Below are 17317 nucleotides of genomic sequence, written 5' to 3' on the forward strand. Positions count from 1 at the left end.
GAGATATAGAACTGGGGAAATTTCACAAGAATTGCTGGTGGTCAGAGGGCTTTAGGAGAACTGGTTGGAATGTCTCAGAGTCCCTAGACAGTTGCAGATCTGTCATGCATCTGGCAGATTTCTGAGGCTGGAAGCAGCTTCCTTAGACAGCCCTTCAGCTCACAAGCCTTGGACTACATTTCCCAGCGGGCTTGCTTTGGGGATGGTTGTGATTGTAATAGGGCGTGTCTAGGAAGAGAAGCCATAGTACTTCAGCAGCCCTGGGGCATCTTGCTCCGCTGCAGCTGCGCCGGCAGAGATGGTTGTACTCCTGTTCCTGCTCTTCCTTCTCCCCTTTCTCCTGTACGTGACTGCGCCCCAAATCAGGTTTGTGCAATTATGTATTGCCTTCTCTTGCAAAGTCTTCACGAGGGGACCCGAATTCTCACTGAAGCTCTTTTCTTCAAAAAGAAGGACCAAGGAAAACTCCCCGTGGTGGTGGTGGTGGTGGTGGTGATGGTGCTGGGGTCCCCAAGATGGCCTAGAGCCGGAGTTCAGTGGGTTGCAGGCCAGGTCCAGGTGTCTTGGATGTTGGTAGGGTAAGATCCGACACCACAGGCGGTCGTGAACCATTCTGAGCATCCTGCTTTGCTTCTCCGATCCCCCCTATTCGTCTGGCACCCCCCTGCCTCCGCCTTCAGGGATCCCTGAGCGCAAGGCTGCTTGGCGGATTTCAAACCCTAGAACGGAATGTGGCCCCCAGCTCTGTTTCCTCCTTTAACTCCCACGCCTTGCCCCAGCGCTATCTATCTTCTTGCTTCCAGCCTTTGAGGAACAAAGAACGATTGCACCTTTTGCTTTATGGCCCCGTTGCATGCTCTCTCGTTACTATTAGATTCGTGCTTTCTTGAGGGGCTGTAAAGGAGAGAAATGGAAAGAGTGATTATGCACCCTACCCTGCCTTCGAAGCAAGAGCATGGGGGACGGTTAGGGGTGTTGAGGGGGAGGACAAGAAAAGTGCGGGGGACGGTCTTTTGACCAGGTGACAGATCAGCCTGAGGCTGGCGCGGTTCCCCAGAGAATCAGCAGCGGGCTGCACAATCGCTGATTGGTTCTGAGTTGAGTCACCCGTAGTGACGATGGTCCAGTGACTGAAGAGACACACTCCTTCCCCAGGAGGCGTGATCATAGTTGCAGTAGAAACGGAAGCTGTGCCAGATTCTACTCAATGAAAACTTGAACCATAACTGGGAAATAGTTCCTAATGATATTTTTCACTGGGAATATCTTTCTTAGAAAAATATCTAAGTGAAGTGATATTTTTCTTATAAAGAATATTCTTCAGGCTTTATCTCCAGCCTAGCTAGGTCATGGGAGCCAGGCCAGAGCTGGAATTTTATAGTTGATTTTCTTTTTCATTTCTGCTATTTAAGGAGAGGAAGGAGCTAAGTGCAGCCCCCAACATTTGTCATTATTGGAGCTCAAGCAGAAAGAGTGTGGGAAACAGAGCTGGGGACATGTTCTTTAAGCAGTAGGATATCAGCTGGTGGGCACCATGAATTAGTTCACCTCCTTTTCAGCCTGTTTGCACTAAGCAGGTAGCTTTGGTGGCTAGGAGTAATTTGCAGTTCCAAGTTCAATGAAAAAAAGCTGAAATGCTCTTTAAAAATGCACCTCCTCATCATCTGATTATTTTAGTCCCAAGATTGTAAAGGAGAGAAAAGAAGAATCTAAGGACTGCCAAAATGAATTTGTGCATTTGTTCATTTGGAAAGGCAGTATAGTGTAGTACTTAGGAGCAAGGACTGTAATTAGACAAACCAAGACTTGAAACCCCACTCTCCTTTGTACTTATTTAACACTGTGTGTGTATGTGTGTGTGTGTGTGTGCACGTTCATAGGATTTGAATCCATGATTTCACTCGTGCTAAGTACATATCACTGAGCTACATCCCCGACCCCTGTCTTATTTTCATATGTGTAAATGTATGTGATTGTGGCCTTTTTCTTGATTTGTTCTAGATTTCTAAGCTTTCATAATTTTAACTCTTCCAATTGATTAATCATTTCTTAAGACTAAATATGTCAGTTGTGGGCAGAGTGACATGCAGAGACAAGTTCTTTCCTCTTCTTGACTGGGTCTTGTGATTTTCTAAGCCAAAAGTACTTCCTGGGGAGCTCAAACTGTAGTCAGGTGCTTGGCTAATCAAACCTTCATCTAGTTCTTGTGCTGCAGGGAACAGCTTTTTCCCTTGTGCAAGGACAGATTGTTTTCTTTCCACCAATTTTTCTTAAACTTGTAAAAGGACATTAGTGGAAGAACCTAAAGCAAACCTCAGCCTTGGGATTTGAAGACATTGGGAGTTGAGGAATCCTCTGCAGGGATGAGATAATGAAGGACTGATAAACTCTCCTCCTTTGTCTACAGGAAAATGCTGTCTAGTGGAGTGTGCACATCTACTGTCCAGCTTCCTGGGAAGGTAGCTATAGTCACTGGAGCCAATACAGGCATTGGAAAGGAGACAGCTAAAGAGCTGGCTCAAAGAGGCAAGTTCATCTGCTCTTCATTCCCTACTGCTACTGTAGTTTTCTCTCTCACAGTGGGTCATTTTCCTTATTTCTTCATGGTCCTAGAATTCAAGAATACTCTAAGCACCTACTGATTTGCTCATCTGAACCTAGTGTGATATTCTACTTGTAATGGGCATTTAATAGATATTATCTGTTTTTCTTTCTTGAATTGATTTGAATACCTCTGTTGTGAATTAGGGATAAAAATTTTAATCTAAAAACAGGAGAGCGGGGCTGGGGATGTGGCTCAAGCGGTAGCCGGCTCGCCTGGCATGCGTGCGGCCCAGGTTCGGTCCTCAGCACCACATACAAAGATGTTGTGTCCGCTGAAAACTAAAAAATAAATATTAAATGATTCTCTCTCTCTCTCTTTAAAAAAAAAGGAGAGAACAACATTAATAACACAACATTAATGTCAGTATTAATCTATAACACCCAATCAAAAAACAACTGACAGTTTTTTTCATATGTCGTTTGATAGGAGCCCGTGTGTATTTAGCTTGCCGGGATATGCAAAAGGGGGAATTGGTGGCCAGAGAGATCCAAGACATGACAGGGAACCAGGAGGTGTTGGCACGGAAACTGGACCTGTCTGATACAAAGTCTATTCGAGCCTTTGCTAAGGACTTCTTAGCACGTAAGTGTGGAACCAGAAACTATGTTGTGGGTCTTACGATCAACATAGCAGACTTAGCTAAAAGGGAAAGATCCCTTTTCCTCTAATACATAGAAATAGTGGATAAAATATAGCCCCAAACTTTCCATACATAACTGAAATCATGTGATCATTGGGATGTGATTTATGTCTGGGGAACATCCTAGGAGGCAGAAACAAAAAGGCAACCATAACAGCGAGCATGAGCCAAGGCCAGAATCTTATGGGAGTATCAATACTTGGTTGGGGCTTTTTAAGGTCTAGGGTTTAAACACTCTAACAGGGACAGGAGATGAGACCTCAGGTTTTTGAGGGGTGGAACACCATAGATAAGGTTGAGATTCACAAAGGGCCATATGGTCCATGGTAAAGGAGTTAGAAAAACTATAACACCTTGACTACCAGCTCAGGGACATGACGAAGAGCCTTTTCATCTCTTCAGGATATGGATGAATAGTCATCTGCAAGAAACTAAAACCCCAAACTTGTCTTGTCTGTGGGATCTGAGTCATACCACCAAATGGTGTAGGATCTTTATTTTTTAATTACAAGAAATGTTTTTTGGTGCCAGACTCTCGAGCTGAGACATTAACATAAAAACCTATAATAGGTGCCAGGTATGGTATTACACACCTATAATCTCAGCTACTCTGGAGACTGAAGCAGGAAGATCACAAGTTTGAAGCCAGCCTGCACAATTTAGAGAGAACCTGTCTGAAAATAAAAATTTTAAAAGGGCTTGGGATGTGGCTCAGTGGTAGAGCATTGCCTAGCATGTATGAGGCCCTAGGTTCAATTCCCAGTATTGAAAACAAACAAACAGGGCTGGGGATGTGGCTCAAGCGGTAGCGCGCTCACCTGGCATGCGTGCGGCCCGGGTTCGATCCTCAGCACCACATACCAACAAAGATGTTGTGTCCGCCGAGAACTAAAAAAATAAAAAATAAACAAATATTAAAAACTCTCTCTCTCTCTCTCCTCTCTCACTCTCTCTTTAAAAAAAAAAAAAGAAAAGAAAACAAACAAATCCAAGCTTACTCTACAGATATCCCTTTTCATTGCCCAGGGATCTAGGTCTCCCAGAGGAAATACCTTCCACTGCTATGAATTTAAACCACATGAGGAAATGGACCACTAAAGAGAGGTGGCAAGTTTCTTTTGGGACCTGAATTCCAGAAGCAAGGGTGCATATAGAACAACCTTTTTTCTCTTGCTTTGGGATCTTCCCATTCAGCTTGGGAAGTCTTTGTATTGGGAGAGATGGATAGAATACTTTCAAAAGCAATGAGTAAGCAGCTCCTGAACTGGAAATATTGGGAAAGCCATTCAGTGATATCAGATGGTATTTTTCCATGTTGTAGAAATATGTATGATTCAACTAAGTTCTTACAATGAAAAAACAATGCAGCGAAGGGGAAATGGAGGGAAGATTGAAGTCCTGCACCCCCACTTTCAAAGCCTGGGTTTTGAGGCAGGTGTCAAAGATGTAACAGCTATGGCTGGCCACATTCATGCTCCATTTTCTCTTTCTTGCAGAGGAAAAGCACCTCCACATTTTGATCAACAATGCAGGAGTGATGATGTGTCCCTACTCTAAGACAGCAGATGGCTTCGAGATGCACATGGGAGTCAACCACTTGGGTAGGAAATCTGGTCTTATCATAAAACCGGAAGAAATCTAAAGTTCTCCTTGGAAAATTTAGAAGTCAGATTGAGCCTTCTTTGTGGTATGATTGATGCTCAGGGCCATAATAGACCAGGTAAGAGTTATGAATAGTTTAGACCAGCCTGAAACTGAGGCCTGCCTCAGATTCTGCCTACGTTTTAATCTGCCATCCAGATTTGGTTTACCTTGAGGGCATTTTCCAACAGCCCAATAGGATTGGGGACTGTGTTGCTTCTTAGAAGTGATCCCTGTGGCTGGCATCAGATAGAGGCTACCTGCTCTTAAAGAGTGATGTTAACCACCACTGGAACAAGACAGGACTTCATAGGCACTTGTCAGACCTACCTGGCTGTTTCCATTTCCCTAAACCCTCACTGGACTTGTTGTGTAGTTGACAGTGTAAAGTTGAGGTGAAAGGCCTTATTCCTGAATTCTCTGCCCCCATAGCTGAGCCCTGCTTACCTCCATTCCTCTTACCTCATACTGGCACTGAACTCTGTTAATCCTAGTTTTTTCTCAACAGGTCACTTCCTTCTGACCCATCTGCTGCTAGAGAGACTGAAGGAATCAGCCCCATCAAGGGTAGTAAATGTGTCTTCCTTGGCACATCACCTGGGAAGGATCCACTTCCATAACCTACAGGGCGAGAAATTCTACAATTCAGGTCTAGCCTACTGTCACAGCAAGTTAGCCAACATTCTTTTCACCCAGGAACTGGCCAGGAGGCTGAAAGGTGGGTTTGGGAAAAATGATTATGGAAACATAAGTCAATGGGAGATAGCTAAATGCCACAAGAATGAAAACTGTTTTCCAGAGCCTGTCACCTGCCCTCAAGACCTGCTTCCCTGACTCTAAATGAATATTGGAGGTGGCTAGCTGGGGACAGGGAGATTCTTACTTTGATTCTGAAGGCTCCACAACTTACTGTGTGAGCTGAAGCAAGTTACTTAACTTTTCAAAACTTATTTCCTCATGTGTACAATAAGACTGCTCCACAGATGGTTGTCATAATTCAGGCTCATGAGCAAGTCGAGATTTTTTACTGTTAGTGAGACTGAGTAGCAGGAAGGGAACTGAATTGACACTAGATACAGCCATTAGAATTAAACATTTACTGGGATTCTGGAGGGGCATCTTCCTAACACCAAAGGGTCAACACTATAAGAGGGATAGTGAAGTAAACAAATAGTTTGTTTGATAGTCACAAGTAAACAAAAGTTCTTAGCATGATCAACTCTGGATTTCCAACAAAGATAAAGGAAATCAAAATCTAAAAGGGCAATATGTAGGAGAAGAGAGAGGCAGAATTCAGACTCGAGGAATTAAGCACAAGATCCCCACTTTAGAATGGGATCCTTATACCTCATGGCCAGCCACAAGATGAGAAGAAGGAAGCTGATAGGCAGCTCAATCCATATGCCCAGTCTGTACCCAGGGCATGTATCCTTTATTAACTCAGGATAGATGAGGATAACTGAGCAGTAAGAACTATCCAAAGAGTAGGTCAGGAAGCTAAGGCAGCCTGGAGGTGTAGAGATGGGTCCACAGTGAGAATCCAGTAAAAGCAGAGTATACTAGGGAGTAAACCTGACAGTTTTCCTGGTTTTTTAGGTAGAAAATAGCTGTGTTGAAGAGCAAGAACCCCCATGTGACAGATTGATTCATCCAACCATTCCGCAGATATGTATTCCATGCCTGATTTAGGGGAATAGAGATGAGGTGGTGGACAAGACTCTATTTGTTTGACATCTAATGGGAGAGAGAGATGATTAGCAAATGCTTGTACATTTGTTCCACGTAAAATCGTTTAGTAATACATGAGGTAATTTTTGCTATAAAAAGTTCAAATAGTATGTGATAGTATACAGAATTAAAGATGAAAACCTTCTTTATTTATTCTTTTAGCCCCCTTCCAATTTTTTCCCTTCAAGTGATGCTGTCAGCAGCTTGTTGTGCTGATTTCCAGTCGTCCCCCTGTGCATTTACATATGCATGTCATACACAAGGAACTACATTTCTAACATGGTATCTTGGCAATTCTTCCATGTGGTACATATTTACTCCCATTCATTTGTTGGCTGCATTATATTTAATATAGCTGTACCTTTGCTTATTTATCCATTTTCTTAAAACATATAGGTTGTTTCCTTTTTTGTTGCTGCTATTTAATTTTAATTATGGTAATGTTATAAAGGTCAAGTGCAAGGACTTAATAATGGATTGGGCTGGCAAGGACCTTATTCAATCTAAGGGTTTAAGAAAGATTCTCTGAGGAACAAATTGCAGTCTGAGCCCCAAAGAATGATTAAAAATTAAATGGGTCATAGGTGCAGGGGGGTGAGGAGGCTGAGGAACATTCCAGCCAGAAAGAAGAAGATGTATAAAGTATGAGCTTTGTTTGAGAAACAGAGAAGACTGGTTAGAACTTGGTTTGAGGGCTGGGGATGTGGCTCAAGCGGTAGCGCGCTCGCCTGGCATGCGTGCGGCCCGGGTTCGATCCTCAGCACCACATACCAACAAAGATGTTGTGTCCGCCGAGAACTAAAAAATAAATATTAAAAATTCTCTCTCTCTCTCTCTCTCTCTCTCTCTCTCTCTCTCTCCTCTCACTCTCTCTTTAAAAGAAAAAAAAAAAAAAGAACTTGGTTTGAACAGAGGATTGAGCTAAAACTGAAAGGTTGATAGAGGCCATAGTAAGGATTTTAGTGTTCATTCTAAGAGCAGTAGAAAAACCTTTGAAATTAAGGCCTTTTAGAAATGAGCAGGAGTAGGTGCAGCAAGCCTGGACTAGGGTGGTGGAGATGGAATGTAGAAGACACTCCTGAGAGATATTTAGGATGTAGAAACCACAGAGCTTGTTGATGATTATGCATGGTGAAGTGGGGGATCATCAAGTGCTGCTCCTAGAAGCCTATTTAGGTATTTAGGGGACATGGCAGCAACCAGGTTTGGACTTAAAAGTGGAAGTCAGTTTTAGACCTCTGAATCTGCATTGTGGTAGGTTATCTAGGGAAGATTGTGGAGTAGGCAGTTGGAAATAATGAGTACTTTATCTCAAGTTGCAAAATCCACAACTCTTCTCAAACTTGACACCAAAACTTATTTGGTAGCAAAACCTCAACTATGCTAGGGAGATTAGATAATAGGCAGGATAGGTATATGTCTCATATTATCCTGCTAAAATAAGAAGAAATTTAAAACATTTTTGGTCTCAAGATTTCCAGACAGGATCAGGGACCTGAAATAACATGTGCAGAAGTGTTATTTAGCATTTCCATATTCCAGGGACTATTCTCAGCTCTTTACATATGTGAAATTATCTACTCCTCAGACAAATCCTGTGAGGTGTAGGTATCATGATTAGCCCCATTTTAGAGATGAGAAAGTGAGTCACAAAAACAGGAGCTTGTCTCAGGTTACACAGCCAATGAATGGAGCTGGGAGTTGAAATGGGGCATTCTCACTGCTACAAAGTCCATGCACTTCACCACTTCTCATAGTTACTCTATAATCCAAAGGAAAAGTTTGGGCTGTAGATGCAAAGTGTAAGTCTAGTGAGCCGTGAGAATTCCAAGACATAACATTTAGATAGAAAATGATGATAAGGCTGCCTAGGAAACTGAGATGAAGCAGCCAGAAGAAGGGTTAAGAGACCAGAAGAGGTATGGGGTCATAGAAGCCAGTTAAAAAAAAAAAAAAAAGGACTTAAAAAAACAGGGGGTCAACAATGTAAAGTGTTCCTAAGAAGCCAAGTCTTGGTTCTGCTACAATGAAACAGTTAATGACCTCTCAGAGCCCTAACTTCTTAATCTGTGAAATGGATGTGTAAATTAACTGTGAATAGTGCCTGTGATGTTACCATGGCAGGGGATTCACTTGTGGGATCACAAGATTCTTCCCATCCTTTTTGGTAAAATCGAGTCCTGTCGTCTCTTTACGTGGCACCCCCTACAGGCTCTGGCGTTACCACATATTCTGTACATCCCGGCACAGTCAAATCAGAATTGGTTCGGCACTCATCTTTCATGAGGTGGATGTGGTGGCTTTTCTCCTTCTTCTTCAAGACTCCTCAGCAGGGAGCCCAGACCAGCCTGTACTGTGCCTTAACAGAAGGTCTTGAGATTCTAAGTGGGAATCATTTCAGGTATGCATATGTCTGTTTTTGAAGATGAGATTTTATTTCTCAAAGGAAATTATCAGAATTTGTCTGGTATGTCGTAGCCTTTTTAAAAAAGTATTTTGTCAAATATATCTAGAGTTTTTATCTTTTATGTGACCCATTCACATTTTTTGTGATACCTAAGTTTGATTTTTTTTTCTCTTACTCTGATAATTATGCTTTCTATTTCTTTTCATCCTATCTTTTGTTATGTTAGTCAAGTTTTATTTATTCCTTTTTGGACTCTTTAGTTCTATATTTCTCACATTAAAAAGAACTTTAATCTGTTTTTTTTCATTGTCTTTAGAATTGAAAGATTCCCTTCTTGAATGAGTAAAAGTTTAAAAAGTTCATTGTAGAGGCTTTTGAACATACATAGCAGTAGAACAATTAGCATATTGAACTCACATATACTCATCATCCAGTTTCAACTGTCATTAAACCAGGATAATCCTTCTCTGTCCTTCACACCTTTCCATATTTTCTTCTCCCATATTACTATTATTATTATTATTATTTTAATGTCTTTTAGTTGTAGATGGACACAATACCTTTTTATTTTATTTGTTTATTTTTATGTGGTACTGAGGATCAAACCCAGTGCCTCACACATGCTAAGCAAGTGCTCCACTCCGAGTCACAACCCCAGCTCATTCTTCTCCCATATTATTTTGAAGAAAAATCCCAGACATCACATAAGATTTGTAACATTTTATTTATCTTCATGACAATGTTAAAGTAACCTGATATTTTGGAGAAGGGGCTATAAATTATATTTAGATTGGAAAGAAAGGTAATTAGATGATGAAAGCCTATAGTGACAGACTTACAGAAGAACCACAGAAGTTATTTCCTTAGAGACAGACAGAATCTAGTCTATGTTTTAGAAAAATATTTGTTTAATGAATAAGTAACTCAGTGAGAGGTAGAGTCCCTGATTTAGGGTATTGACAATTAAAAGGATAGTTGCATGCCAGAGGCCCTTGAAGAGATAGAATTTTACCACTGGATGAGTGAGAGAGGGAGGGAGAGAGGGAGGAGGAAGATTTGGTAGCCTGGGTTTCAAGCCTGAGTGTCTAGGAGGTTGATGATGACATTAACCCAGATAGTAGGCATGGAAAAATAGTGTATGACTTAAGGTTCTTGAATTCCAAAGCAGTGGACATGAACTCTGGCCAAAGTTAAGCAGGAAGGAAATTTTCTATAATATTAGAGCTGGAGGTGCCCCTAGATTCAAAGGGAAGACTGAAGAGTTGCTTAGAACAGTCAAAATGGCCAGCCACCCTGCTGGAGCACTGCGCCAGGGTGAAGTCTTTTAGTTTTGGTTGCTCACTATATAGTCTCCAGGGAGGAAGCATTGGATAGAAGGAAGTTACCAAAAGAAGATGGAATGGATATTTAGTCAGAATGACAGTTTTCCCTAGTGTAGTAAATCTTGCTCTGTATATGTTGAGTGTGTATTACAAGACATACAAATAGAAATGTGTAGCAGAGAGTTGAAAGTATGGGTCTGAAGTTCAAGAAAATAGTTTTGCACACTGGAATGATTTTCTAAGAGTGGGTGGAGGCCGGACGTGGTACACACTTGTAATCCCAGCGGCTTGGGAGGCTGAGGCAGGAGGATCACAGGTTCAAAGCCAACCCAGTCTATGGATTCTTAATTTTACTTCATTTTGAAGATTCAACAGCAGCCAAGTAGAATACTATTTAGAAAGCAATGTAAAAGTCTGTTTTGATTGGAACTTTGCACTGGCTGTTCTCTCTGCCTATTTCTACTAATCTTTCTGTCTGTAATGTTTTGCCTATAATGGACATTTCACAAAAATGGAATGATAAAATGTGGTATTTGTGACTTTCAATTAGCATAATGTTTTCAAGGTTTATCTATACCAAAACGTATCAGTTCTTAGTTCTTTTTTTAATAATTTTTTTAGGTGTAGATGGACACAATACCCTTATTTTATTTATTTATTTATATGTGGTGCTAAGGATAAAACCCACTGCCTCACACGTGCGAGGTGAGCACTCTTCTATGGAACTACAACCCCAGCCCCTCTTATTTCCTTTTTATTGCTTAATAATATTTAATTATATGGATATACCATAGTTTATTTATCCTTTCATCAGTCAGTGGACATTTAGGTTTCCAAATTTTTTTACTATTTGAATACTACTGTTGTGAACATCCTTATAGAAACTTTTGTATTGGCATTACTCTTGGATATATAGAAGTGGGATTTTGGGGCATCTGGTAACTCTGTTTTTTTTTTTTTTTTTTTTTTTTTTATTGGTCGTTCATAACATTACATAGTTCTTAATACATCATATTACACGGTTGATTCACGTGGATTATGAACTCCCGCTTTTACCCCGTATACAGATTGCTGTATCACATCAGTTTCCCTTCCATTGATTGACTTATTGCCTTTCTAGTGTCTGATGTATTCTGCTGTCTGTCCTATTCTCTACTGTACCCCCTCCCCTCCCCTCCCCTCCCCTCCCCTTTTCTCTCTCTACTCCAACTCTGTTTAACTGTTGAAGAGTTGCCAGACTTTTCCAAAGTGTGACCATCCTTTTACATTCCCACTGGTCATGTATGAAGGTTCCAGTTTCTCCATATCCCAAACAATACATGCTATTGTCTCTCCTTTTGATTTTAGCCATCATAGTGAATATCTTGTCATTATCATTTTCCTGCTAATGATATGAAATATTTTTCCTGTACTTTATTGTACTTTTATGTATGTACATTGGAGAAGTGTATGATTTGAATCCTTTGCCCATTTTTAAGTTAAATTATTGTCTTTTCATTGTTCAGTTGCAAGAGTTCTTTATAGTCTAAATACAAGTCCTTTATCACATAAAAGATTTAAAAGTATTCTTTCACTCTGTGGGTTGTGGGTTGTCTTTTCACCTTTTTTTTTTTTTTGTGTGTGTGTGTGTGTGTGTGGTACTGGGTAGTGAACTTAGGGGCACTCAACCACTGATCACATCCTCAGCCCTGTTTTGTATATAGACAGTGTCTCACTGATTTGCTTATTGCCTCACTTTTGCTGAGGCTGGCTTTGAACTCATGATCTTCCTGCCTCAGACTCCTGAGCCACTGGGATTACAGGTGTGTACCACCACGCCCAGCAATCATTTTCTTAATAGTATCCTTGGAAGTACCCAAATTTTTAATTTTGATAAAGTCCAATTTATCTACATTTTTCTTTTGTCACTTGGGCTTTTGGTGTCATATCCTAGAAACCACTGCCTCACCCAAGTTCACAGATTTGCTACTCTGCTATGTTTTCTTTACACAGTTTTATAGTTTTAGCATTACATTTAGGTCTGTGATCCATGTTGAGTTATTTTTTGTATGTGTTAGGAATTAGAGGCCTAATTTCATTCCTTCTCATGTAGATATCCAGCAGTCCAAGCAACATTTGTTGGAAAGACTGTTCTTTCCCCATTGAATTATATTGGTAGCTTTGTTAGTCTGCTCAGACTGCCAGTACAGAATATAGTCAGCCCTGAATATCCATGGTTCTCCATCTGTGGATTCAACTAGTAGAGGGGAAGAGTGTGTCTGTACTGAACTCATACAGAGTTTGTTTCTTGACATTATTCCTTAAACAATATAGTGTAACAACTTATTTACATAACATTTACATTAGGTATTGTAAGTATCTTATAAGAGACGTGTGTAGGCTATTATGCAAATATGATACCATTTTATGTAAGGGACTTAGGCATCCCACAGGAGGTCCTAAAACTAGAGACTGGGTGCCTGTAGCACAGATTGGATGCCTTAAACATTTATTTTTTTTACAGTTCTGGAGACAAGATCTTGTCCAAGATAAAGGTCTGGCAGGGTTGGTTTCTGATGAGACCTTTCTTCAGGACTTTGGAATGGCTGCTCTCTCTGTGTCCTCATAGGGCCTTTCCTCTGTGCACAAACATTCCTAGAGTCTCTTCTTCTAAGGACACTAGTCCTATTGGATTAGGGCCCTACTTCTAGCCTCATTTAACCTAAATTATCTCCTTAAAGGCCCCATCTACAAGTACAGTCACATTGGGGGTTAGGGTTTCAATGTATGGATTTCGGAGAGACAAAATTCAATCCCTAGGCTGGGTATAGTGGTACACACCCATAAACCCAGAGGCTCCAGAGGCTGAGGCAGGAGAATTGCAAGTTCAAAGCCAACCTCAGCAACTTAGCAAGGCCCTAAGCAACTCAGTGAGACTCTCTCTCTAAATAAAATACAAAAAAGGGATGGGGATATGGCTCAGTGGTAGAGTGCCCTGGGTTCAATCCCTGGTAAAAAAAAAAAAAAAAATTCAATCCATAACAGGAACCTTTTTGGAAGTCAATTGACCATAAAGGTAGGGGTTTATTTCTACACATTTAATTTTGTTATATTCATTTATCTGTCTGTCCTTATGCAGGTACCACATTATCTTGATTATTGTAACTTTGTAGTAATTTTTTTTTTTTAGCCAATCTTTTTTTTTTTTTTTTTTTTTTTTAGAATTTTTAATATTTATTTTTTAGTTCTCGGCGGACACAACATCTTTGTTGGTATGTGGTGCTGAGGATCGAACCCGGGTCGCACGCGTACCAGGAGAGCGCGCTACCGCTTGAGCCACATCCCCAGCCCTTTAGCCAATCTTTTACTATATTTATTCTTAACAAATTTTGGGGGGATTATCAGCACTTCAACCATGTTGATAAAATAACCACACTTAAATAGCTCACACTATAGTATTTAAATAATTTTTATAGCACATCATAATTTACAAGGTATCTTTGTGTCCACTGTATCATTTGCTCTTCACTATGATCTTAAGAAGGGTATAAGACACAGGGCAGAGGAAGATGCTTACAGAGGCTAGATGTTTCCACTCACAAAAGTCAGGTTGTGCTGGTCATACTGTAAGTTTTCTTAAGTAGATATACTACACTTATAATTCTTGTTTTATAAATGTGATGTTTTGTGGGTTTTTTTCCTTTTGTGTGTGTGGTACTGGGGATTGAACCCAAGGTCTCATGCTTGCTAGGCAAGCATTTCTATATATCCCAACCCTTTTTTAAATTTTTGAGACAGGGTCTCATTCAGTTGACCAAGCTGGCCTCAAGCCTGTAATGCTCTGGCCTCAGCCTCTCGGGTAGCTGGGATTATAGACATATACTACCATACTTGAATATGTTTTTAAGTGATCTGTACATGTGAAGATATTTTAAGTGATGTTTCTCAAGCATTAGCTAGTTATAAGGATCATCTTAAGAACTAGTTGAAAACAGATTCCTAGGCCTCAACCTGAGAAATTCTGATTCAATATGTCTGAAATAGGACCAGAGAACTGTTATTTCTGACAAGCTCCAGGATGATATTCCTGCTGCTTGTCCACGGCCCACACCAAGTAGCATGTGTTAATGAACATATGTTAGGAATTTGCTTCATGTTGTTAATTCAGAGTTGGCAACTCTACTTTTACCTTCAGAATTTGCTTAGAAGCCATGCCTATAATCCCAGTGGCTTGGGAGGCTGAGGCAGGAGGATCACAAATTCAAGGCCAGCTTCAGCAATTTATTGAGGCTCCAAGCAACTTAGCAAGACCCTGTCTCAAAATAAAAAATAAAAAGGGATGGGGATATGGATTAGTGGATAAGTGCCCCTGGGTTCAATTCCCAGTTCCAAAAAAAGAAAAGAAACTTAGTTACCAACACAGCAGCCTTTCAAAGGTGATTAGGTCAAGAAAGATTAAATACCATTATTGCAGGAGTGGTAGAGAGTTCCTTAGAAAAGGATGAACTGGGGCCCTGAACCACCTGGTGCCTTTTGCCTTGTCATGATACAACCAGAAGGCCCTCACCAGATGCCAGTCCCTTCAAGTTCATCTTCCCAGTCCCCATAATCATGAGCCATTAAATTTCAGTTCATATATAAGTTAAACAGTCTGGTTAACCAGTCTATAGCAACATACAAAGGACTAAGACACACCTGGCACCTTGTTACCATTTCTTTTTTGCTGTCACCTTTTCCTTCCTTTGTTGTTTATGAAGCTGGCTGTATTTGTCATATGAGTTTTAAAACAATTATAACTGCAGATAGTTCAGGAATAAGAAATATTCTTTTACTATTCCAAGCATCTGTGACCAGTGTAAGCAGCAGGATCTCAGCTTTGTAACAATGTCCAGGGCCTTGAAGGATGGCCCTTATGGTCTTATTTGAAGAAGGTAGACATACACAGGTGTCAGACAGGCACTGATATTAGAGTTAAATATATACAAAGAAAAGAAGACATAAAGACCTAATGAAACAATCTGATCAGAGTGACTAATAAGAAGATCTAACTGGCATTCATATTTTCTCAGAGAATAGGACCAACTGTGGCCCTGTCCTGAAGGACATGTGATCCCTGGGTTCTTTTTCTATCCTATTCTTTATCCCAGGCAGAGAGCAGATTCCATTCTTAACCCTTTGCTTCAAGCCTCTCTCTTTCCTTCCCAGTGACTGCCATGTGGCATGGGTCTCTGCCCAGGCTCGTAATGAGACAATAGCAAGAAGACTATGGGATGTCAGCTGTGACCTGCTGGGACTCCCAATGGATTGACTGGTGGTAGTTGGACCCCAAAGAAGACTGCAGCTGAAGATACAATGCTCCTGACAAAATGTTTCTCCTTCAAGGTGGCCAAAACCTGAAGCACAAAAAGACAAACCTTCTGGCCTAGCCTACGTGGTATCCAGTTAAATTCCAGTACACTGCCAGACTCATGTTAATACCTTGCATTTGTCCAGACTTACTTTGTTCTTGTTACTACCAGTTTCTAGCAATATCATTGGATAAGATAACCTCATAAGACCTGCACAGCTCATATTTTCCTTCTGAAACCTACTCCTACTTAACAGAATCTAAGCTCTGGAAGGTTGATGTTTGGAAATACGGAATAGTCTACCTTCTTTGTTCACACTGTAATTTCTCCCAATCAACCAACCTTTACTTCAAGGGAGGCACACTGCAACCTCAGCTGAATCCCACGAGTCACGGTGGCTTGACTCAAAAGCAGGGCTTCATTGCACCAACACTGGGATTCTTTCAGGAAATCCTTCACTGAATCTGGATTATGGCGCGGCCTTATTTCTTACAACCTAAAGCCACTGCTGTTAAGATATTTACCCAAGTCCAAACCACAGAAGAACTTCCTTTTCTAAGAAGTTTGTGGTATTTGGGGGAGAGCAGAAATTTTTAAAAAATCAACATGTCATTTTCCTACCATGTCTCAAACCAGTAAGAGGGTAATGAAAATAGCATTATTAAACAACAGGCCACTTGGCTGTACTGACTCCAGTCCCATGGAGGCCTCCTTTTTATGCCTTGAAACTAGAAAAGGAAAGGGAAGTGTTTTCGGTCATTGTCATTATGTTATCTTTTTTGTGTCTTCTTGTGTATTTATGCAGTTGGGAGTATTTTCACAAAATTTACAACAGCCACAAAGAAACAGTGGCATCAAAGCAGATACTAATGTAAGGATATGATCAGAGATGGAACAAACCAGTGTCATTCATTTGTTTATATAAATGAGTACAGCTGCAAAGAGAAGCAGACTGTATATGTTGGTAACCAGCCAATAAGAAGCAGGTGGGTATAGGGACAAGTTAAAAAAAAAAAGTTCCTAAAATTCTATATTTTATTTGGAGAACTTTTATCAAAAGTAATGTTGCCAAAGAAGTCTGAGGAATTGGTAATGTTCCCATCACTTCATTGGAGTATGTGATTCTAAGAGAGTTTGTGACTTTCCTGGACTGAAAACTATATATTAACTTTAGTAAGGAGAAGTTATAAGACCACATCCTTCACTTCTCATATATTTATAAAAATGATAAATCTTTTATTGGACTGTTTTGACCATTAAACTATATATTTAGAAATGGTCATTTCTAGGAACATTGGAAAACTTGGTAATAGTACAGAATAACTCAATACTAATTTATGTGGAACTGTCAATGACAAAAATTCTTTTTGATTATTTATCATGTTTTTAATCAGAATAAAAGTGTAAGAATTAAAAGTTTCAAGAGTCAAAAGAAGAAAGCACCTATTATAATTATGCAATCATTTTTCATTATAAAAGATAAATTTGTCCCAGAATCTAACTACAGTACAATCTCAGTTCACATGCCATTAATTTGTGTTGTTGATAATTTGACCATTCACTCACTTCCTACTTAACTTTATGACGTTGACCAAAGGTCACTTTTTCTGAAATCCTTGATCATCCCCAGAATTTTCTCTCTGTACC

The 17317-nt window shown here is 40.3% G+C and overlaps 1 protein-coding gene across 1 annotated transcript; it reads left to right on the top strand.

Annotated features, from left to right (window-relative positions):
* Positions 1-264: 264 nt before the first annotated feature.
* On the top strand, positions 265-17014 carry Rdh11 (retinol dehydrogenase 11). Its single transcript, XM_026385152.2, has 7 exons — positions 265-366; positions 2408-2526; positions 3032-3187; positions 4742-4846; positions 5395-5604; positions 8826-9015; positions 15528-17014. The coding sequence occupies exons 1-7, from the start codon at positions 299-301 to the stop codon at positions 15628-15630; spliced, it is 951 nt and encodes a 316-aa protein (XP_026240937.1). The 5' UTR covers positions 265-298; the 3' UTR covers positions 15631-17014.
* Positions 17015-17317: the final 303 nt, after the last annotated feature.

This window comes from Urocitellus parryii, chromosome 6 (assembly GCF_045843805.1).
Source record: "Urocitellus parryii isolate mUroPar1 chromosome 6, mUroPar1.hap1, whole genome shotgun sequence".
Classification (NCBI taxonomy): domain Eukaryota; kingdom Metazoa; phylum Chordata; class Mammalia; order Rodentia; family Sciuridae; genus Urocitellus; species Urocitellus parryii.

Excerpts from the sequence above, each read along its gene's own strand:
- Rdh11 (XM_026385152.2), top strand. The coding sequence starts at position 299 with ATGGTTGTACTCCTGTTCCTGCTCTTCCTTCTCCCCTTTCTCCTGTAC. Across the intron at positions 5,605-8,825 it reads ACTGGCCAGGAGGCTGAAAG|GCTCTGGCGTTACCACATAT; the intron begins GTGGGTTTGGGA and ends CACCCCCTACAG. Across the intron at positions 9,016-15,527 it reads CTAAGTGGGAATCATTTCAG|TGACTGCCATGTGGCATGGG; the intron begins GTATGCATATGT and ends TTTCCTTCCCAG.